We start from the raw sequence: 25,026 nt of genomic DNA, 5'->3' as shown, positions 1-25,026 counted from the left end.
GACGCAACGGACTTTTAATACCGTAAATCAGCGAGTTGTTTGTTATGTCTCCTCTCTCGCTGTGAAACAGAGACATCTCTTTCTTCATTAGGAAGAGAGAGAGAGCCTGTGGTATGTTGAATATCAGGTGAATCCGCCACATACCAGACGGTGAGAATGCTCTCCATGGTACCTTTGTAGAAACTTGCAAGTTGCATTGAGGTGCACCAAACACAGATTATACAATCACTTTGTTTGGGCTTTGGGGGTTCAGAAATAAAATCAAGTCAAAAGCAAAAACTAAAATTTCAATTTAAGAGCAAAGCTTGTTATAGACACCTGTTTTTAATGGGCACTGATTAATGTCTTTGACAGCATTGTGTTGAAGAAGATATGTTTGAAATCAAGTTGATAGTGTTTGCATTGGCACTGAAAAAATGAAATACAGTATATAAACTCTGACAAAGTAGAATACATTCAATACAAATGTCAAAGCTACAGACTCTACAAAGCACCTGTAAAGTATTATCGGTTGATCTTATTCCAGCAGCTGGAAAAACAGCGTCTTCTTTTATTCAGTAACAATAACAAGCAAACAGCTAAGAAAAAGTCATCCAGAACCCCTGGATCTGCTCCAGGTGACAAAGCTAACAGAGCAACATGACCTGTTGGGCTGGAACTCAAACCAGTGAACAGGATTCAAATCATCCATCTCGTCAGCTGAAACTGACATTTCTCTGCTGCTAAAATCACCTGTTTAATTAATAATGCACCAGGAATCCTCACTCTGATTCTTGCAGCCTTTTTCAGTGTTCCGTACTCTCACCACAATGTCAGAGAGGTCACTCCTGAGTGATAAAAGTGGAGCCGCAAAACAACGTTCAAAGTAAATGTATGTCACCGTATACAGCTCTGAGTTTCATTTTCCTGTGGGCATATCCAATAAATCAACAATATAATAACAACCATAATAGAATCATTGGAAGACCGCAGCAACTTAATCGTTCAACCGGTGTGCAAAAGACAACAAACTGTTCAAATACAAAAAGAAAGAAAAATAAGAATAAATAAAGAAGCAATAAATATTGAGAACGTGAGATGAAGAGTCCTTGAAAGTGAGTACACAAGTTGTGGGAACATTTCAATGATGGGGCAAGTGAAGATGAGTGATGTTATTCCCTTTGATTGTTGAGATGAAAGAACTATTCCTGAAACTGGTGGTGTTAGCCCTGAGACTCCTGTACCTTCTTCCTGATGGCAGCAGCGAGAAGAGAGCATGTCCTGGATGGTGGGGGGGGGGGGGGGGGGTGGTCCCTGCCAAGCCACAAAACAGTTGTAGGAGGAATTTAAATGGATGGTTTGGAATAAGACTAGTCAGTACATCAAACCTACACCAAGCAATGATGGGGAATAAAGGTCTAGTCAGCTCCATCTTGGGTACTCGCCTACAAAGTACCCAGGACATCTTTAGGGAGCGGTGTCTCAGAAAGGCAGCATCCATTATTAAGGACCTCCAGCACCCAGGGCATGCCCTTTTCTCACTGTTGCCATCGGGTAGAAGGTACAGAAGCCTGAAGGCACACACTCAGTGATTCAGGAACAGCTTCGTTCCCTCTGCCACCCAATTCCTAAATGGACATTGAATCTTTGGACACTAACTTGCTTTTTTTTTTATATACAGTATTTCTGTTTTTGCATGTTTTAAAAAATTTATTCAATATACATTAATGATTTACGTGTTTATTGATTATTATTTTATTTTATTTATTTTTTCTCTGCTAGATTATGTATTGCATTGAACCTGCTGCTGAATTAACAAGTTTCACATCACATGCTGGTGATAATAACGATGATGATAATAATAATAATAATAATAATAATAATAATAATGGCTCCATCTATCTAAGTAGACAATGGATGCGCCCAGTTCCGGGGTGCAGACCTGGGTGATGAATATGGAGATCCTGGGCTGCCCAGACATCAAGATCCCCCTCTCGGCCTCGCAGGTGTGGTCCAAAGGAATGTGAAGCAGTACATTTGGCATCAGCTTGGCTGCAGGAGCTGCTGGGAGGTGACGTGATAAGTCATCCAACCGCCTTAGGGGCTCCACTCCGGATTTGTGTAGGGTTTACTCTTTAGGCTTCTCTTCTCCCAAAGATACCCACAAGCCAGTGGGATCCGTAACCCTGGATAGGGGCCCATACCGGGTACTGTCAGCTGGAGCCAGCTGAGCCCAGGACTCGTGTAAGGCAGGGTCGTCACACCCTGTAGTAGTGACATATGGAGCCACTACCCACTACCTTAAACCTGATAATAATAATAATAATAATAATAATAATAATAATAATAATATACCAATGAGATCAAAGATCTCAATAAATTTGAAAGAATGCAGAGAAAATTTACAAAGATGTTGCCAGGACTTGTGGATTTAAGTTGTAGAGAAGTATTAAAGAGTTTAGTACTTTATTCCCAAGAGTTTAAGAGAATGAGGGGAGACTTGTTAGGGGCATATAAAATTATGAGGGGTATAGATAGGGTAGACCTAAGCAGGCTTTTTCCACTGAGGCTGGGTGAGAATATAACTAAAGGTGAAAGAAGAAATATTTAAGGCAAAGCTTCTCAACCTGAGGTCCACAGACCCCTTGGCTAATGGTAGGGGTACATGGCATAAAAAAGGAACCCCTGTCTTAAGGGGAGCCTGAGGACGAATTTGTTCGTTCAGAGGGTGGTGTGAGTATGGAATGAGCTGTCAGCGGAATTACTAGATGAGGGTTTGATTGCAACATTTAAGAGAAATTAACTGGTAAAGTTGGCATTTTCTTCTTTGGAGCAAGGAAAATTGAGAGGAGATTTGATGGAAGGAGACCAGGTTGTTAGTGGTTTAGGGAGCGTAAATACAGGGAAGCTTTTCTTGTTGTCAGGAGATTGAAGAATTGGGCAAATCATTTTAAATGTTTAAATAAAAAATACAAGATGTTGAAGGGCAATTTTTTAAAAACCTCGTTATGATCTGGAGCTCGCTGACTTCAAGAGTGGCAGAAACAGAAAACTTGAGCTTTCACGACAAATTGCACGGCTATGAAGAATGTTTTTTTGAAATGTTCCACAGGCTCCCAGAACAGATTCAATGGGCCAAATGTTCTCCATCAGTGACAGGACAATTCCACAACTGTGTCTGTTCCAGAATTCACTCAACCGGAATCAATTTTCTAATGAACGACACTTTGACATTTATAAAGTTGCAGCCATCAGAGCATATGATGGACTTGCTAACTGGCCAATGTGCCCATGTCAGTTTGCCCAGAGTTACCCAATTAGCCCCAACCTTGCTGGAGCAAATTCTCTGTTGAGACTCTTTACTGAACAGATGGCGACTTCTAGATGTATGTACCGTCCAGGTAGTCTCCAGCCCCTTGGTATGAACATAGAATTCTCCAACTTCCGGTAATTCCCTCCCGCTTCCTTCTCCTATCCCTATGTCACTCTGCCCCCTCCCCCAGCTGCCTATCACCTCCATCATGGTTCCGCCTCCTTCTACTACCCATTGTGTTTTCCGCTATTCCTTCTTCACCTTTCCTGCCTATCACCTCCCTGCCTCCCCTCCCCCACCCCTTTATCTTTCCCCTTACTGGTTTTTCAAGTGGAACCTACCAGCCTTCTCCTTCCCACCCTCCTCCCATCTTCTTTATAGGGCCTCTGCCCCTTCCCTCTACAGTCCTGATGAAGGGTTCCGGCCCGAAACGTCGACCGATCTTTTCCACGGATGCCGCCCGACCTGCTGAGTTCCTCCAGCGTGTTGTGAGTGTGACTTCCAGATTGTTACTTGCTGAGTGAGATAATTGTTTAAATATCTACGAGGTCAAAAAGCTACCTTTTCTGTTTCTCATGGTTTTACCAGAACTGTCATGTGTGTTTTTGGTTTGGGGAAGTACACTGGTGGGGGGGGGGGTGTGGCGGGGCACAATGACACAGTGGCATAGCAGTTAGCATAATGCTATTACAGGTTAGGATTCAATTCCCTCTGCTGTAAGGAGTACATTCTCCCTGTCACCATGTGGGTTTCCTCTCCCATTCTAGGGAGGGAGGGGACGTTGACATTCCCCTCCCTCCCTATTCTAAAGGCACTCGAATTATGGTTAGTGAGCTGTGGACTTGCTACATTGGCACCGTAAGTGTGGTGACACTTGCAGGCTGCCCTGCACAATCCTTGCTGATTTGATCTGACACAAATGTCACATTTCACTGTAGGTTTCAAGGTACAAGTGATGAGAGAAAAGCTAATATGTCTTTTTTTAATATTTACATTAGTCAAGAGCATGACATATCACTAAAAGGGAAGCACCCACCACCGTCAGAGGTGGGTTCAGCTCTGCAGATCAGTGAGCTAAGGCCATCAATCTTATAACTGTGAGGTACAATGGAAGCTGGAATTAACAGCTGAACAAAGACGAAGGAAAATGAGTAGGCCATTTCATTTATTGAGCCTGTTCTGTCAGTAAATAGGAGTGTGCCTGAACCTACTCCCGAAGTCCATTTTCCCATCTCTCCTCTAAATAATGAAGTTCAACATTTAGAATACTGAAATTTAGTTTTGTTAAGGATTTTCATGATTCTACAAACATTCAATGGGAAGATTTGTTTCTCATCCGATAGGGAAGAACTCTTCTTATTTTTATGTTAGAAATCTAAATAGCTGCACTGTAAAGATCTGTAAACCTGAGGAGTGGGAATTATTGGTGCTTGTTTCAAGGGAACAGCACAAGCAGCTGGGACTGAAGGCGCTCCTGAAAACAAGAGGGCGTAGCCAAAAGCTTGCCCCAGCCTCTGGGCCGAGCGCCTCAGTGATACAACATGCAGATGATGATAAACTAGTCATGTGGAGAAATGTGGAATTACAGAGAATCTATTGGAAAATCTGTTTCGTGAGCAGACGCCTTTGGAAATCAGAATAAGACTGAACGACCTGTCATTGTAGAGATAAAGCTGCAGGAGAGAAGGAGTTTACGTGGCAGTTTGTGACCAGTTAACAGGCTGCCAATGTACCTTGATCACTGGCTTAATCGTAGCACTGTTGCTGAAACAACGTCCTGTTGCTTGGCAAGAAACAACCAGGTCTGGGAGGCAACCGTTCACACTGCAGACTCAACAATGATTCAATTCACAAAGATCGAAATGTGATACTTTGAGTTTTAACCATTATTTATGCATAAAATGACCAGGCTTAAATATGGAAAGTCTGGCTCTCCCCTGCTAAAAACTTTGACCCTCCAACCCAACATAAAAAAATTATCCCTGAGGCACAACTTTTCCATTTCGGCCAAAATAAATTGCAAGGGTCTCCTTTCTGCAGTGCTGACTATTTCCAAGTATGGAAACTGTTTAAAGTGTCTGAATATTTCTGGGGAATGCCTTATATTTCAACAGTGGCATACTAAAAACATGTTGGTGTTCCTAACAGCCACCTCTCCCTCTCCTTAGTGTCAGACAGATCAGTCAAGTGCAAGGGCATTGGAGTACTCGAGGATGGTTTGCTGCAATGGCAAAGGTCACCCTAGAGTATTGTGGGATATGCTTGCCTAAATAAAATGGACCCAAACTGGATATTGTTTCACAGTAATGGGTCAACATTCTATGACTAAAATAAAGAGCAATTACAATACTGTACAAAAGTCTTAGGCACATATATATAGCTAGGGTGCCTACGATGTTTTGCACCGTATTGTATTTGTCAATGTGGAGTGGAGAGTGAGTTTGTAAATGTGGCCGGAGTGAAGGATGCTGGGAGTGGCAAGGGTGGAGCGCTGTGGGAGGGGTGTGGGGCAGGTGGCAGAGACAGAGTGCCAGGAGCAGCACAGGTGCAGACACACCCAGCCCTGAGACACCGGGCAAGGTCACTCAATTCCAAACAATCCATTTATTAATCATTACAGAATGCCTCTCTGGTCCTTCCTGTTCCCTTCCCTCTTTCCCCCAACCATTGATTTCCCTCTCGCTGCCCCCTTCCCACTCTCAGTCCACAACAGAGATCCATATCAGAATCAGGTTTATCATCACTCACGTCATGAAATGTGTCTTTTTTTTGCGGTAGTACAGTGCAATACATAAAATTACTAAAATACTGTGCAAATGTCTTAGGTACACTAGCTATATACATGTGCCTAAACCTGTATTTCTCTTCAAGGATTCCAGTCTTTGGAACTTGGAGTCACACAACATGGTAACAGGCCATTCGACCCAACTCTCCTATGGCTATTGCACTGCCCAGCCAACGAGTCCTATCCACTTGCATTCAGTCCGTAGCTCTCTAAACCTCTCCTATCCATGTACTTATCTGGATGGTTTTTAAATGTTGCAAATGCACCCTCTCATCCACTACTTCTGGCAGCTCATTTCAAATGTGCACCACCCTTTCCGTGACAATAGTCAAAGGCATGACATACTCCTAAAAGGGGAGGAAAGACCACTGTCAGACGAGGGTTCTGTTCTGCAGGCTGTTGAGCTGAGGCCACCAACCTTGTAACTGAGAGCTACGATGGAAGCTGGAATTCTCAGCTGAACTTTTGAGTACAAGGACATAAAAAATGCTAGGCCATTTCACTTATTGAGCCTGTTCTGTCAGTCAACAGGAGTGTGTTTCATCCTATTTCTGACATCCAGATTCCTCTTGTAAATACTAAAATTCAGCATTTAGAATACTAAAATTAGGTTTCTTTTAATATAAGATCTTTATATTTTTATGAATCTACACATATTCCATGGGAAGATATCCGCGATGTCCATTTTAAACGTCTCACCTCTGATCTCAAACCTATGCCTCTTACTTTTAGCATTGACTCCTTAGGAAGAAGGCTGCATTTTCACCCCATCTCTGCCCTTTTACCACCCCAAAAATCTCCTATATTCCAGGGAATAAAGTCCTGAAAATAATATCCGAAATTCTCTACCTGAAAAGCTTGCTTGGTCACCGAGTATGTTTAAGGATGTGATCAATAGGTTTTTGAATACGAGGGGAACAAAGGAATTTGGTGAACGAGGAAGTTGGAGTTGAAGGACTGGCCTTGGTTTTATTGATCACAAAGTTCACGTGATGACCCCACAGCCCTGAAAACAGTCCACAACTCATGGACATACAGTAGTTTTCTGAGGTGGGAGTGGTGACATTGACACTGAAATGCAAATATGACACAGGATTTCTTTTATGCAAACAATATCAATTTTGGTAGTGAACAGCTTGAGACTTGTTTTGATTGTGAGACTGGGGATACAGAAGGTGGAGTAGGAAATCAGGGTGGCTTGATGGACTGCAGCCTCATTTCAACACCCAGATTATTTGACCTATATCTGAGTGTAGTTGTTTGGTTCCTTAAGGTTGCTATAGCCGGGGCGGGGGGGTGGGGGGAGTGGTAATGGGGATAAGCTCCCACTACTTATTGAATACTCCCAATGGCATGTGCCTCCAATAGCCTCTGACAAGCAAGTCCAGCTCCTGGCCTTAACGTGTGGCTTAGCTACTAACTGCAGCAGAACCATTTCTACTGACAGGAGTAGGTGCGAAGATAGGTCACCAGCACCTTAAAACTAGCTGCTTTGGACAGAAGGGACTTGTCAGCTCATCTAGGAGAAGCTAAACTCTGATCTCAAACCTCCGCTGCCTTGCAACTATGCCCACTCATGGGGAAGGAAAACTTTGGAAGGAAACCCCGAAGGAAAAATCCAGAGCTGGAGTCCCTAAGGCAGTCCTGGGCTGAGTTCAACTCAGACTGGCAACTCCTGCGATGCTAATGGTAGAAAACTGTATAGGTCCCTGCCGTTCCTTTGGGTTCATCAGATGCATTGAGAGGGGGAGAGCTTACTACATGGGCAACAGCTTGCTCTCCATATCGCACTGCTCTGGCTTGTGTATCTAGGCAGCTAGGACACAACATCCATGATTGACCCTGACCAACAGAGGCCTAGTTGTTCAGTGCTACTACAGGAAGATACTGTATAAATTGCATAACAACACACACAAAATGCTGGAGGAACTCAGCATGGTCAAACCCTTTTTGAGTCCTGAACAAGGGTCTCAGCCCAAAACATTGACCGTTTACTCATTTCCATAGATGCTGCCTGACCTGCTGAGTTCCTCCAGCATTTTGAGTGTGTCACTTTGGATTTCCTGCATTTGCAGATTTTCTCATGTTTGTGGTATAAAATGTACATTCCATTTTCAAATTCCCTCAATAAGCAGAGGGCTTCACCACGTACAATTTTAACATTCTTAGAATCCGTGCCCTCAAGCAACAAAATGAATCCTCTCGCCTATTCTTCAGTGCAAAGTTTGTCTAGCTTATTATTGTCAATGAAAGACTTTGTTTTTTTTTCCATGTTATCCACCCAGATTATTTTATTGCAGCAGTGCATTAAGGTAGTACTAGGGAGAGCAGAATAAAGTGCTACAGTTACTGAAGGAGTTCAGTGCAGGAAGACAATGAGGTGTAACAAGTCTAAGTCAAAGTGGCTGCATTTGTGACAGTGGCCACACCCAGGTACACCACTTTGACGGATGGGCTAAACCAGGTGAGAGTAGCCAGCAGGCCTCGTATCCCAGTGAAACGGGGATATGCCTGTCCTAGTGTGGGAAGCCAACACCGGCAGACTAAGCAGATGAGATCAACACTGAGGTCCACTAACCAGAAAGGCGGCTCTGCAACACTTCATGCAGAGTGAAAGACACAGATGAAGTCACGGTCATCCACTGCAACCAAGGAAGACCCCAGTTGTGACGACTACTCACAGCACTGGACCCGGACTTCCGAGGTCATGAGAGTGGAACAGCTGCAGTATAAGGGCTTTTCCACTTTAAAAACTCCCCCCGCACAGGTTTCCTGTCTCCGTTGGATACGATGGACAACCATGCATCAACTGGTTCTAAATGATGACCTCATATAAAGTTAGAAATTTGTTAGTGCTAGCCTAAGTTTTAGTTAGAAGGCCCCACTGTTTCTCACATATTTGTGTAGCTGCATGAAGGTAGCTGAAAAATGGCTGACTACATTATCTTATTGTGTAGTATTTTTTAAACCTCTATCAGCTTTTAACAACAGACTTCCTATGATTCAGCAAACTGCACATAATGCTATAGATGAATGTACAGAAGTCAAATGGAATATTTAATATCAATAAACCCAAATGCATTTTCCAGCTCAACTGTCTAAACTGACCACTTACAGATCATGTGCACTTTTGTCCAAGTACCTCAAGGGAAGTGATAATCCAGATGTTCAGTTCAGCTTTCTCAACACAAAGGGTGGAAAAGCTTCAACTGTAGTAATAGGGGATAGTCACCTCCTTTAGCACCTCTCCTATAAAGCAGAGATCTGAAATGCACCTAGCAACCCCCAAACCCAGTAGGGAGACCAATCTCTGTTTCTAAATGTTCAAAGGACTTCTTACCCTTTTTCATGGATGCTGCCTGGCCTGCCGAGTTCCTTCCTCCAACATTTTGTGTGTGTAATGTTGTAGATGCCAGGAGGCTTTTGAAGTCCAGGTGGGACAAAGCCTTTCCTCAACTATGGAAACACAAATGCCTAGGAATGGAAGAGACCCCAGAAAGTGGTGGATACAACCTCGTCCATCACCAGCAAAGCCCTTCCTACCCTTGAGTACATTTACATGGAGCACTGCCACAAGAAAGTAGCATCCATTTAGGACCCCCGCCATCCGGGCCATACCCGCTTCTCGCTACTATGATTGGGCAGCAGGTTCAGGAAAGGTTCTTAAGCTGCAACCATCAGGTTCTAGAAATGACGTGGATAACCTCACTCACAACTCTGAACTGACTCTACGACCTACAGACTCACTGTCAAGGACTCTTTACAACTCATGTTCTCAGCCTTATTTCTTACTTGCACGTTGATTGTTTGGCAGTCTTCGTTTACACATTCGTCATAAATTCTCTTATATTTATTTTTTCTTTAATTACTATTTGACAGAAATAATATGGTACAAGTAGAGATAAATCTAGATGTAGGTGATACATTACTTCATGGGACACAGAGCCCATTCAAGTTACACCTATTGGATTGAGACTCCTGCATGGAACTCTGCCCCTACAAGGGAGTCATTCTAGCATTGGCTTTAGCATTAACTTGGATTCATATCAACTAGTCATGCACAGCAGTCTATATGTCAGACCTGCTGACAAGTGACTCAGGGTACTTGTGTGCTTAGCTGCTCAAGCAGATGAATCCAGGTTCCACATCAATTTAATTAATTATTTACCTGGTCAGTGTTTAATAGACAGACAAACATCAAAGCTGGTGCAACTGTGCAATGTCTACTCATTCAAGGCTGTGACTTGTCTGGTCTTTGAGGCACTTCCATTATTGAACTGAATTGACTTTATTACTTACAGCCTTCGTATACACGAGGAGTAAAAATCTTTACGTTATGTCTCCGTCTAAATGTGCAATTTATAATAAATAGTATGTACAACAATATAACATAGAAATACAGTTGTGTCAGCGTGAATTAATCAGTCTGATGGCCTGGTGGAAGAAGCTGCCCTACAGCCTGTCGATCCTGGCTTTTATGCTGCAATATCATTTTCCCATGGTGGCAGCTGGAAAAGTTTGTGGTTGGGGTGACTCCGGTCTCCAGTGATCCTTCAGGCACAGGTAGCTGGGGATTTCAGAAACTAAATAGGCTATGAAGTGATAGCCATGATGGGGCAGCATGGTCGTGTAGTGCTTAGCACAAAGCTTTACAGTACCAGAGACCCGGGTTCAATTCCCGCCACTGACTGTAAGGAGTTTGTACATTCTCCCCGTGGGTTTCCCCTGGGTGCTCCAGTTTCCTCCCACAGTTAGAGGTTAATAGGTCATTGTAAATTGTTTTGTGACCTGTGTTGGTATAACCCCTTTCACATCCCTTACCAGAGATCTAAAGTGCTTTGCAACTGGTGTGGCCACTTGATTTAATGCACGTTTTGAAAACACAGAACAGTACAGGCCCTTCAGTCCACAATATTTTGCTGACCTTTTAACATACTCCAGGATCAGTCTAACCTTCTCTTCCACATTGTCCTCCACATACCTATCAAAGAATCATCAATGTATTTATCTATGAATCTCCTCAATGTATCTGCCCCTATCACCAGCTCCGGCAGCACATCCCACCCCACACACTCACCACACTCTATGTAAAAGAAAAACTTCCTCTAACATCCCCTTCTATACTTTCTTCAAATCACCTTAAAATTATGACCCTTCGTATTAGCAATTTCCACCCTGGGAAAATGTCTTTGGCTGTCTCAGTTTGAGTGTCTCTAGTAGATGCAGTCTCACTGGCTCTCCACTCAGCCTTGGACTGCCTAAGCAATATCAATACCTACCTAGGGCAGCTGTTTATTGATCTCAGCTTAGTGTACAACACAATCATACCCTCAACTCTAGTCAACAAGCTCAAAAATCTGGGCCTCTGTACCTCTCTCTGCAATGGGATCCTTGACTTCCTCACCAGGAGACCACAGTTAGTGCAGATGAGAAATAGCAACTCCTCTGTTCACTCTAGTTATGCCTCTGATAATCTTTGTTAGTCATTTCCACCCTGGGAAAAAGTTTCTGGCTGTCCATTCGATCTATGCCTCTCATCAGCTTGTGCACATCTATCAAGTCACCTGTCATCCTCCTTCACTCCAAAGTGGAAAGCCCCAGGTCACCCAACCTATCCTCATAAGACATGGTCTCCAACCCAGGCAGCATCCTGGTGAATCTCCTCTGCACCCTCTCCAAAGCCCTCACATCCTTCCTTCAATGAGGCAACCAGAACTGATCACAAGAGATTCCTTACTCCCAGAAGAATTCAAATGACAAGGTGATACAGTGAGAACTTGCAAAGTCCAAACAGACAGCACCAGAGATCAGGATTAAATCTGGGATGCTAGCACCATGAAGCATTTGTAGTACCACTTAAAGGCCTGTAAATTGATCTATTCATGTTCATCACCCCCCTCCCCCGCCCCACCTTCGGCCAGTGTCCAAATACCAGAAGCCTATACACCCAAAACACACAAAGACTGCAGCAGAGGGCAGAGGACTTGCTCAGTGGTGCAAACATGCATGATGTACCTGTCTTTATTTAACAGGGTAACTGGACCAGCCCCACTTTGACTCAGAGCAGCCACAAGTGGGTTGGCCTCGTGACTGGTGTGCGCCCACCTTGGGTGATGTCCAACCAGCATGACTTTTATTTGTAGTTAATTCTTTGAAGGAGTTTGACCATAAATGTGCATTGAAATTTGAGAGCTTGATTTATTGGCTCCCCCTCTCCTCCCAACATTCAGACTCTGCATGCAAGTAGAGAAAGGCAAATTTAACATTCATCTAATACTGGTCTCCCCGATGAAGACAGCTGGCAAAGGTAATAGTGACTTAGTCATTTCCTTCTTCAATGAACTTCACCAGATGCAATGGGGTACAGCTAAACTTACTACTGACTTTGATCCCTGTCCACAATTGTCTGCAGTCCCCAAACACCTTATTTTTGTGGTCTAAATATGAGTGCAAAATGCCACAGACCCCAACAGTACACGTAAGCAATTTCTGGGCACTAGTGGAACCAGATGTCAAAGGCATCAGGGCTGTTTAATACCATTTGCATGTCACCTCCATTGAGAAACATTTCAAAAATAGTATGTACTAGGGTAACACACACAAAATGCTGCAGGAACTCAGATCAGTCATTCATTTTTTAGGGTTTCTTTTTCTGTTTTGTGGATGTCTGCGAAGAGTAAGAATCTCAGGATGTAAACTGTATACATTGTCTGATATTAAATTGAACCACTGAACCAGTGAAAAATAAAGAGTTTCAACTTTCATCTTGAGGATTCCTTGCAAATGGAATCTGCCGTATTACAACCAACATACAGTGAATCATTTACTTAAAACAACTCAACCTTATTAATGAGTGGGAATAGAGATGGGGGCAAGGATTACTCAGAGAAGCAGAAAAGGACATATCACTGTGAAGCATGCCCAGTTTTTCATGCCCAAGTGCTATGAGGCCCATTGCAGTGCAAACATTATATCAGGGAATTACACTGTGACTCACTTGGAAAGTTAAATTGGATCAGTCTCAGTTGCTCAGGAGACTGGGAAGTAGGCTTGGTTGTGGGGATAAACAAAAAATAAGCCAAAAGTATAAGCAATACTTTGGAGTTACTGTACAAAAAATAGAAATGAATGAAAAACAGCACTCAACTAACCAGAAAGGTTAACTCCCTCATGCCCTGAGCTACTCAGTCTGGTTGGTAACTTCATTCACTTCAATTGATTCTACCACCTATCGCCTCACTTTCAAGGACTCTACAACTCATACTCCCAGTGTTATTTATTTACTTTATTAATATTTGCACTATTTGCTTTCTTTTGCACATTGGCTGTCAGCCTTTGTGTGTAGTTTTTCATTGGTTTTATTGTATTTCGGTGCTCTACTGCGAATGCCCAAAAGAAAGTGAATCTCAGGCTAGTAGATGGTGATTTGCATCACTGCATTACATACTTTGATAACGAACTTACTTTGAAAGAATGCAACAATTAGCTCTGCATCCCAATTTAGAGATGAAAAACAAACTTCAAAGGCGGCTCCCATTTAAATCATTATTGCAAATCCATTTGCCAGGAACAAAGCTCATTTATAGAGACTCAAAACACTTTTGGAATCTGGAGCAGAATTCAAACTGTGGCAGGAACTCAGCTGGGTCAAGCAGCATCTGGGGAGGCAGAGGGATGGCTGATGTCCTGATGCAAGGTCTTGTAAATTGTAAGTTGTCCTGTGATTAGATTAGGGTTAAATAGGTGGTGTGGGCTGTTGGGCTAAAGCAGCCTGTTTCCACACTGTGTCTCTAAATAAAATAAATAATTTTAGCCTCCTCAAACACTTCCTTTAACAACTCATTCCATATACGTGCCATTCTCTGTATGAAAAGTTGCCCCTCAGATTCCTTTAAAATCTTTCCCCTCTCACACTCTTTAGTTTTGTACTTCCTTGCCGTAGGTTTAACCTTAGAGTGCACTGTACTGGAGTTTAACCTCAGGGTGCAGTGAAAAAGGGTTTGGGGTTTAACCTCGGCGTGCAATGATGTAGGGTTTAACCTCAGGGTACAGTGAAAAGGGGTTTAACCTCAGGGTGCAGTGATATAGGGTTTAACCTCAGCGTGCAATGATGTAGGGTTTAACAGGATGCAGTGATATAGGGTTTAACCTCAGCGTGCAGTGATATAGGGTTTAACCTCAGCGTGCAGTGATGTAGGGTTTAACCTCAGGGTGCAGTGATATAGGGTTTAACCTCAGGGTGCAGTGATATAGGGTTTAACCTCAGCGTGCAGTGATATAGGGTTTAACCTCAGGGTGCAGTGATATAGGGTTTAACCTCAGCGTGCAGTGATGTAGGGTTTAACCTCAGGGTGCAGTGATGTAGGGTTTAACCTCAGGGTGCAGTGATATAGGGTTTAACCTCAGCGTGCAGTGATATAGGGTTTAACCTCAGGGTGCAGTGATGTAGGGTTTAACCTCAGCGTGCAGTGATGTAGGGTTTAACCTCAGGGTGCAGTGATATAGGGTTTAACCTCAGCGTGCAGTGATATAGGGTTTAACCTCAGGGTGCAGTGATATAGGGTTTAACCTCAGCGTGCAGTGATGTAGGGTTTAACCTCAGCGTGCAGTGATGTAGGGTTTAACCTCAGCATGCAGTGATGTAGGGTTTAACCTCAGCGTGCAGTGATGTAGGGTTTAACCTCAGGGTGCAGTGATGTAGGGTTTAACCTCAGGGTGCAGTGATGTAGGGTTTAACAGGATGCAGTGATATAGGGTTTAACCTCAGCGTGCAGTGATGTAGGGTTTAACCTCAGGGTGCAGTGATGTAGGGTTTAACCTCAGGGTGCAGTGATGTAGGGTTTAACAGGATGCAGTGATATAGGGTTTAACCTCAGCGTGCAGTGATGTAGGGTTTAACCTCAGCGTGCAGTGATGTAGGGTTTAACCTCAGGGTACAGTGATATAGGGTTTAACCTCGGCGTGCAATGATGTAGGGTTTAACCTCAGCGTGCAGTGATGTAGGGTTTAACCTCAGGGTGCAGTGATGTAGGGTTTAACCTCAGCGTGCAGTGATATAGGGTTTAACCTCAGCGTGCAGTGATATAGGGTTTAACCTCAGGGTGCAGTGATGTAGGGTTTAACCTCAGCGTGCAGTGATGTAGGGTTTAACCTCAGCGTGCAGTGATATAGGGTTTAACCTCAGGGTGCAGTGATATAGGGTTTAACCTCAGCGTGCAGTGATGTAGGGTTTAACCTCAGCATGCAGTGATGTAGGGTTTAACCTCAGCGTGCAGTGATGTAGGGTTTAACCTCAGCGTGCAGTGATGTAGGGTTTAACCTCAGCGTGCAGTGATGTAGGGTTTAACCTCAGGGTGCAGTGATGTAGGGTTTAACAGGATGCAGTGATATAGGGTTTAACCTCAGCGTGCAGTGATGTAGGGTTTAACCTCAGCGTGCAGTGATGTAGGGTTTAACCTCAGGGTGCAGTGATGTAGGGTTTAACCTCAGGGTGCAGTGATGTAGGGTTTAACAGGATGCAGTGATATAGGGTTTAACCTCAGCGTGCAGTGATATAGGGTTTAACCTCAGGGTGCAGTGATGTAGGGTTTAACCTCAGCGTGCAATGATGTAGGGTTTAACCTCAGCGTGCAGTGATATAGGGTTTAACCTCAGGGTGCAGTGATATAGGGTTTAACCTCAGCGTGCAATGATGTAGGGTTTAACCTCAGCGTGCAGTGATATAGGGTTTAACCTCAGCGTGCAGTGATGTAGGGTTTAACCTCAGCGTGCAGTGATGTAGGGTTTAACCTCAGCGTGCAGTGATGTAGGGTTTAACAGGATGCAGTGATATAGGGTTTAACCTCAGCATGCAGTGATGTAGGGTTTAACCTCAGTGTGCAGTGATATAGGGTTTAACCTCAGGGTGCAGTGAAAAGGGGTTTAACCTCAGCGTGCAGTGATATAGGGTTTAACCTCAGCGTGCAGTGATGTAGGGTTTAACCTCAGGGTGCAGTGATGTAGGGTTTAACAGGATGCAGTGATATAGGGTTTAACCTCAGCATGCAGTGATGTAGGGTTTAACCTCAGGGTGCAGTGATGTAGGGTTTAACAGGATGCAGTGATATAGGGTTTAACCTCAGCGTGCAGTGATGTAGGGTTTAACCTCAGCATGCAGTGATGTAGGGTTTAACCTCAGGGTGCAGTGAAAAAGGGTTTAACCTCAGGGTGCAGTGATGTAGGGTTTAACCTCAGGGTGCAGTGAAAAAGGGTTTAACCTCAGGGTGCAGTGATGTAGGGTTTAACCTCAGCGTGCAGTGATATAGGGTTTAACCTCAGGGTGCAGTGAAAAGGGGTTTAACCTCAGCGTGCAGTGATATAGGGTTTAACCTCAGCGTGCAGTGATGTAGGGTTTAACCTCAGGGTGCAGTGATGTAGGGTTTAACAGGATGCAGTGATATAGGGTTTAACCTCAGCGTGCAGTGATGTAGGGTTTAACCTCAGGGTGCAGTGAAAAAGGGTTTAACCTCAGGGTGCAGTGATGTAGGGTTTAACCTCAGCGTGCAGTGATATAGGGTTTAACCTCAGGGTGCAGTGAAAAGGGGTTTAACCTCAGCGTGCAGTGATATAGGGTTTAACCTCAGCGTGCAGTGATGTAGGGTTTAACCTCAGGGTGCAGTGATGTAGGGTTTAACAGGATGCAGTGATATAGGGTTTAACCTCAGCGTGCAGTGATGTAGGGTTTAACCTCAGGGTGCAGTGATGTAGGGTTTAACAGGATGCAGTGATATAGGGTTTAACCTCAGCGTGCAGTGATGTAGGGTTTAACCTCAGCATGCAGTGATGTAGGGTTTAACCTCAGGGTGCAGTGAAAAAGGGTTTAACCTCAGGGTGCAGTGATGTAGGGTTTAACCTCAGGGTGCAGTGAAAAAGGGTTTAACCTCAGGGTGCAGTGATGTAGGGTTTAACCTCAGGGTGCAGTGATATAGGGTTTAACCTCGTTGGTTTTATTGAAATTGAAATATTTTTATTGCCTTTGCATAGTACAATTTGTCATGCACCAATACAGTGAAAATGATTTTGCAACTCTCATACTCAATGCTATAAGACAACAGATAAAATAAACTATAAATAAAATTGCACTCCCTAGATCAATGCTACCTATTGTATTTCTTTATTTTACTGTAAATGTCTGCAAGAAAATAGATCTCAGAGTAGTATATGGTGATACTTTGAGATCACCAAAGTATGATAATACTTCGATAATGAATTTACTTTGAAAGAATGCAACAATTAGCTTTGCATTCCAAATTAGAAATAGAATAAAATTCAAAGGTGGCTTCAATTTATCAGGAACAAAGTACAGTATGTGGTGACGTTAGCAGTATTGTGGAAAATTCTTAGGCACCCTAGATTTTTTACATGATTTTAGATGGTATGATCTCAACAGAGCCCTGATCTTACATCATCAAGGCTGTCTAGGATTACCTGAAGAGACAGAAGCAACTGAGGCAGCCAAAGTCTGCAGAAGAACTGCGGCAAGTTCTCCAAGATGCTTGGAACAACCTACTGGCCAACTTTCTTATTATACTGTTCAAAACTGTTCGACAGTGTACCCAAGGGAACTGATGCAGTTTTAAAGGCAAAGGGTGATCACACCAAATATTGATTTAATTTGTTTTTTTTTATTGCTGATCACTCTTTATAGTAATTTTTTTTGATATTTAGAAACAGTTCAATTAATGAATTTTGAAAGCGCATTTGCTTTACAGATTTTTTTTAGATGTTCCCAAGTCTATTGCATAGTACTGCATGTACTTGAACTAATGCTATAGACACTCATGCCCTCTTAGATGGACGTTAAGTGGTTTAATTTAACATCTCACGGTGTAGCATTCCTTCAGCTGCACTTTGGAAGACCAGCACAGAGTTTGGTGCTTAAACTGCTGGAGTGGGACATGCTCTCCAAGGTGAAAGTGATGCTGTTGGAACCAAAGTTTGAACTTGAATAGGCTGAGTTTGTTTTTTTTCTTTCAAGTAGAATGGGCTAGGCCAAGCTAAATCTCCAGACATCTTTAAAATTAGGAAAGGATTTTATAGACCGCGTTAGAATAAATCATTTCCACTCTGAGTCCACAACAAGGAATAAAATGTGAGGCCGGCATCATGAATTTAAGGGGCTCAGGGAGTGCAGGGGATGAAGAACAGAGGTTGAAGCAGACAGCACTGGAGGTTCAGGCAACAGACATGAGGCATAAACATGTGTCATGATTATATAGTGGTTAGCACGATGCTATTACAGGTTGAGGAGGAGTTCAGCTCCAATGCCACGTGTATGAAGATTGTACGTCCTTCCTGTTTATGTGTGTGTTTCCTCCAGGTGCTCCAGATTCCTCCCACAGTCCAGTAGGTTAATTAGTCACTGGACATTGCCCTGTGATTAGGCTAGGGTTAAATAAGTGGGTTTCTGGGTCTAAAAACGCAAACACGAGGAAATCTGCAGACGCTGGAAATTCAGGCAACACACACAAAATGCTGGTAGAACACAGCAGGCCAGGCAGCATCTCTAGGAAGAGGTACAGTTGACGTTTCGGGCCGAGACTCTTGGTCAGGACTAACTGAAAGAAGAGATAGTAAGAGATGTGAAAGTGGGAGGGGGAGGGGGAGGGGGAGATCCGAAATGATAGGAGAAGACAGGAGGGGGAGGGATGGAGCCAAGAGCTGAAAAGTTGATTGGCAAAAGGGATACGAGGCTGGAGAAGGGAGAGGATCATGGGACGGGAGGCCTAGGGAGAAAAGAAAGGGGGAAGGAGAGCACCAGAGGAAGATATCGTGAGAGGGACAGAGGGAGAAAAAAGAGAGAGAAAGAAAGGGGGAAAATAATAAATAAATAAATAAATAAATAAATAAGAGATGGGGTAAGAAGGGTAGGAGGGGCATTAACGGAAGTTAGAGAAGTCAACGTTCATGCCATCAGGTTGGAGGCTACCCAGACAGAATATAAGGTGTTGTTCCTCCAACCTAAGTGTGGCTTCATCTTGACAGTAGAGGCCATGGAAGGACATACCAGAATGGGAATGGGATGTGGAATTAAAATGTGTGGCCACTGGGAGATCCTGCTTTCTCTGGTGGACAGAGCGTAGGTGTTTAGCAAAATGGTCTCCCAGTCTGCGTCGGGTCTTGCCAATATATAGAAGGCTGCATGGGGAGCACCGGACGCAGTATATCACACCAGCTGGGTATATCACAGTTTCTGGGTTCTGTGGCTCGATGGGCTGCAAGCGCCTGTTCTGCACACTATCTCCAAGTAAATAAATACAGAAACACAAGATATTCTGTAGATTCTGTAGATACTGGAAATCCAAAGCAACATGCACAAACTGCAGGAGGTCAGGCAGCATCCACAGAGGGGAATGAACAGCCTGAGACACTTCACCAGGACTCAAAGGGAAAAGGGACAAAAGCCAGAATAAGAAGGTGGGGGGACGGGAAGGAATACAAACTGGGAGATGATAGGTGAAACCACGTGAGGGGGGAGGGGGGGAAGGTGGGTGGGTGGGGAAGGGGGCATGAAGTGAAAAGCTGGAAGGGGATAGGTGGAAACGGTAAAGGGCTGAAGAAGAAAGGATCTGATACGAGACAGAAGGATGGGGCCTGCATCTGGAGTGTAAGCTGAAAAATTAATGCCAATCAGAAACAACATCTAAAATGATATGGTGCATTTTAGCTTATTGCTGCTGAGCTTTGATAAGATAAACACTGTCTTTATTTAAAGGTTAGTGCAGCCTCATTCCAGTCTTGGACAAAGTATCAGTGTGAACCCCTGTAACGGGCCCCACGCAGTCACCCATTCTCATCAGTGGCTTCTTCCATCCCTGCACTGTTGCCAACCCAACACACGAAATCCAGTGTAAGAATTCAGGAATAAATAGTGACTCACAAGATTGTTAACTTGTATTCATAATGCGCTGCTGCTGCTGCAAAAAGTTATTTTTATGGAATTATGTCCTGTGTATCTACGCCCACAACAATAAACTTGAACCTGAAATTCCAAAGCCAACATACTGGAAAAGAAAAAGAAGTTACAGGAAGTTACAAAAGCAGATGCTATAAACTGGCTGTATAGGAGACTAGATGATGAAACTTAGAAAGATGGAGCAGAAATAGGGTTAATCAGTCAAACCTACGGATCCCAATAGATTTCAGAGCTTTTTCCTGTTTCTGAAGATCCTTTGCCCCTTAACCGTTCTCTGTAACAGCACAAAACAACAGGTGGTCGGGGATGTGTTACAGATGTACTTTGAGGAGGCGAGTGAGCTCTTCTGTGAGCTTAGGGCTGAGGATCATCACTCTCCAGCCCTTGATTGTGTCCACAGCTGTAGCACTGCCGGTTTACACGAGCACTTATGATTTGCTTTTCTTCAGGAGAACAAAATAGTGGCGGGAGGAGAAGATGGCAGCGCGCCGCACGTGCGCAGCTCTCCGGTGAAAAATGATGTCGTATCTGTTAAATAGGGGCTGTGGACAATTCTGATTTGATGCAGAGTGGACGTGAAAGCACAGAGGAAAATCTGGAGAAATTTCTGAAATGCCTGTCCGCTGCTGTCGTTACTGTGTGGTCGGGAATCTTTCGGAGCGTAGGCCTCAAAATCCCCGGCCTTGCCTGCTTTTGGCGACCAAGAAGGAGGTCAAATAGTTCGGCAGAGATGCCGCTCAGTACTCGGTGTCGGAGAGCTGATCAGAGCTCGAAGTTTTTGGACATTTGAGAAACTTTGAACCTTACTGTGCTCATGGACTTTCTTCATCAAGTTTGGTACTGTTGTACTGTTTGTAACTATATGTATAATTATGTGGTTTTGTCAGTTTTTTCCAGTCTTGGTTTGTCCTGTGTTTTGTGATATCACACCGGAGGAAAGAATGCATCATTTCTTAATGCATGCATTACTAAATGACAATAAAAGGGGACTGCGTGGCTTCATAATCTAAATAGTTGACTCAAAGGCTACTGCTCCCTTTCACCCAACCATAGAAGCCAACAACAGGCCCAAGGCAAGAAGGAGACATAGCCTGTGACTACATGTGCAACGAAGCAGGCCTGTGCAGAGACACGCAATACAAAATTACAAGCTCAAGGGGTCCTTCGACTTCAAAGCCTCCCTTGGTTGACAGTCCGACTTTACACAGTCCTAAAGTCACCAGTACCCACAGAAATTTTTCTCCCCACCCCCCAAGCAAGGAAGCAAGGTGTATCTTCCTCCTACATGACAGCAGAAAGGTAACATTTTGAACACCTTCTAACAATAAATCGTGGTCATCTACAGAGTCCTGACTCATCATCACCTTCAGCTGAGGTGAAGCATTCGATTCTTTCCATCAGTTTAAACAGCATTTGTGTTTAAAGGGATATATTTATAAGACAAGAGGCTGGTCATTTAAGATTGAAGTACATAGAAATTTCTTCACTCAAGAGGGTGATGAAGCTCTAGAATTCTCTGCCCCAAGGGTGATGGATGCCAAATCATTAGATATATTTAAGAATAGCCATACAGTCATGCAGCGTAGTAACTAGCTCTTCAGTCTAACCCATCCAATCTTATCAGTACTCCATCTAAGCTAGTCTCATCTGCCCGTGTTTGGACCATATCCCTCTGAACAAGGGATTTCTGACCACTTTTATGCCTTGCCTAATCCTTGTCATTGGTGAGACCACACTTGGGAATAACATTTACAGCTCAAAGCTGTAGGGAAGATGACATTCAAGCTAGAAAGGGGCACAAAAGATCCATAAGGACATTACCAGAACTAGAGGGCTTGAGCTACCAGGAAAGGTTGGATGAGCTGGGACTTTTCCCCGGAGTGTATGAAGCTGAGGGATGATCTTAGATAGCGGAATATACAATCACAAACTGAGTTGCTAACAGAGATTGTCTTTTTCCTCCCAGGCAGCAGTCGTCTAAAACTTCTTCCAGGTGGGAGGCGACGAGAAGTTTAAAGCACGAGGGGACAAACTTAAAATAGACTTCAGGGACTTTTTTTTTTAACTCATACAGAGGACAGTGGATACATGGGATAAACTGCCAGAAGCAGGTACAACTACAATGTGTAAAGGACATTTGAAAATGGTACAATGGATAGAAATGGACTAAAAAGATACAGGCTCAAACACAAGCAAATGAGACTATCTCAGATAGACACCTTGGTCAGGATGGGCAAGTTAGGTTAAAGGCCTGTGTAACTATATATTTCTGACTCAGGGCTTCAAGGTGGTGGAAAGCACAGCAAGAGATCCCCACACACTGAAAAACCAAATCAATCGACATCAGTATCATAAGACAGAGTTGCAACAAATATATGATCATGTGACAGTCACTCACCAGCTCAGCAAGATCCTTGGACACTTTTTCAATGCCATCAACTTCATTCTTTTGTAGTTCTTCTGCAATTTAATATAAGAAAAATTATCATTCACCTTGGAGACAACAGAATGAGGTGCAGAAAATGGAATATAATTCACTTCCAAGATTCATAGATCTGTATCACAGGTACTTACACAATGCTGGAGGAGATAACACATGCCAACCACAGTTCTGTTGACCTTTGTATAGTGGCAACATTAAAGAGTTCATCAAGCTGGATTAATTCAATAAATAATTTAAACCCAGTTTCCTGGATGATCTTCATAATGCCTCAGACTTCAAATCAAAGAGGCCATGGGGAGAACAGAGGTCAAAGCTCAGGTCTACATTCCAGTTCAATACAGAAGCAATGCTGTACCATCACATGTGAACTCAAACCTACCCTGCTTGTTAGCCTACCCTACCGTGGCACGATTTCAAAATGGATCCCCAACCACCACCATGCTTCTTCATCCACTCTATCCCTACTCCCTGTGTCTTGAGCAGTATTTATTCCATGACTAACTTAAGAGGGTAGGTTTTTTCCCTCCTCCCCCAACCATCATGCTCTATTTTTCCATTTCCCATCTGGCTCTGCTCTTACCTACTCTCTTCTCACCTATCACCTCCCTCTGGTGCTCCTCCTCATTCCCTTTCTTTCATGGTACACTCTCCTCCATTAGGTTTCTTCTTCTTCAGCCCCTTACTCTTCCACCTATCACCTCCCAGCTTCTCACTTCATTCCTCTTTCCCCTTCCCCATCCACCTTCCCTCCTCACCTGGTTTCACCTACCACCTTCTAGCTTGTACTCTTTCCCCTCCCTCCACCTTCTTATTCTGAATTCATCACCCATCCTTTCCAATTCCGAAGAAGGGTCTCAACCCGAAACATCAGCTGCTCATTCCTCTCCCATGATCGGGGTTCCCAGCAGTTTTTCTGCCATGGAGCCTTACCATAAACCCAGGGGTAGGTGGACCACAGGTTGCGAATCTTGCCTTCATAGTTCCTTCAGCATTTTGTGTGTGTTGCTCTAGATATCAAGCAGAACTTCTTCTGTCTAAGGTAGATTACCCTGCCACTATTGTATTACTGTCCGTGGGATTTTTTGCTTGACACCATTGACCACACAAGCAGTCCCTCAGGTTATGCAAGGGTTCAGTTCCTGAAAACACACTACAAGTTGATTTCTATGTAAGTCAGAAATGTTTTCTTCAGCTACCCATTATCATATCGTTGCAACTTGCACTATCGGCATGCAACATATCGTTACATACACTTGCAACGATTATGTCAAGACACTGACTATTGATTCTAACACAATTCATAACTAAACACATGGAATATATACTATATCCTGTACATTGGATGTTTGATGTTCTTTTTTTAAAAAAGTAGGTTCTTGTGGGTATCTTTGTTTTGTGGCTGCATATCAGGAGACGACTATCACGGTTGTAGAATGTATAAATACTTTGATAATAAATGTACTTAGAACGTGGAGGTATTTTAATATTAATATCTTGAGAAAATCCTCTACAAACATATGAGCAAATTTGTATGAAGTTAGATTTCACAAAGTAAGTTCATCCATAATCCATGGAGACCTTAGGGTGGTGTGGTAGCGCAGCAGTTAGCATAACGCTTTACTGCGCCAGCTGTAAGAGCAGGGTTCAATTTAGAACATAGAACATAGAATAGTACAGCACAGTACAGGCCCTTCGGCCCACAATGTTGTGCTGACCCTCAAACCCTGCCTCCCATATAAGCCCCCACCTTAGATTCCTCCATATACCTGTCTAGTAGTCTCGTAAACTACACTAGTAGTTTCTGCCTACACTAGTATCTGCCTCCACCACTGACTCAGGCAGTGCATTCCACACACCAACCACTCTCTGAGTAAAAAACCTTCCTCTAATATCCCCCTTGAACTTCCCACCCCTTACCTTAAAGCCATGTCCTCTTGTATTGAGCAGTGGTGCCCTAGGGAAGAGGCGCTGGCTATCCACTCTATCTATTCCTCTTATTATCTTGTACACCTCTATCATGTCTCCTCTCATCCTCCTCGCCAAAGAGTAAAGCCCTAGCTCCCTTAATCTCTGATCATAATGCATACTCTCTAAACCAGGCAGCATCCTGGTAAATCTCCTCTGTACCCCTTCCAATGCTTCCACATTCTTCCTATAGTGAGGTGACCAGAACTGGACACAATACTCCAAGTGTGGCCTAACCAGAGTTTTATAGAGCTGCATCATTACATCACGACTCTTGAACTCTATCCCTCGACTTATGAAAGCTAACACCCCATAAGCTTTCTTAACTACCTTATCCACCTGTGAGGCAACTTTCAGCGATCTGTGGACATGTACCCCGAGATTCCTCTGCTCCTCCACACTACCAAGTATCCTGCCATTTACTTTGTACTCTGCCCTGGAGTTTGTCCTTCCAAAGTGTACCACCTCACACTTCTCCGGGTTGAACTCCATCTGCCACTTCTCAGCCCACTTCTGCATCCTATCAATGTCTCTCTGCAATCTTTGACAATCCTCTACACTATCTACAACACCACCAACCTTTGAGT

The 25,026-nt window shown here is 43.6% G+C and overlaps 1 protein-coding gene across 7 annotated transcripts in view; it reads right to left on the bottom strand.

Annotated features, from left to right (window-relative positions):
- Positions 1 to 25,026, bottom strand: part of LOC134355758 (A-kinase anchor protein 13-like) — a 557,767-nt gene that overhangs the window by 261,162 nt on the left and 271,579 nt on the right. For all 7 annotated transcript variants that reach the window (XM_063066124.1, XM_063066122.1, XM_063066127.1 and 4 more), the window contains one exon: positions 22,430 to 22,491. In XM_063066124.1, coding sequence (XP_062922194.1) covers positions 22,430 to 22,491 — 62 coding nt within the window. The remainder of the gene's footprint in view (positions 1 to 22,429; positions 22,492 to 25,026) is intronic.

Source organism: Mobula hypostoma, chromosome 13 (assembly GCF_963921235.1).
Source record: "Mobula hypostoma chromosome 13, sMobHyp1.1, whole genome shotgun sequence".
Taxonomy (NCBI): Eukaryota; Metazoa; Chordata; class Chondrichthyes; order Myliobatiformes; family Myliobatidae; genus Mobula; species Mobula hypostoma.
Note: the sequence above shows the minus strand (reverse complement) of the source record. Positions and strands in the feature narration are given on the sequence as shown.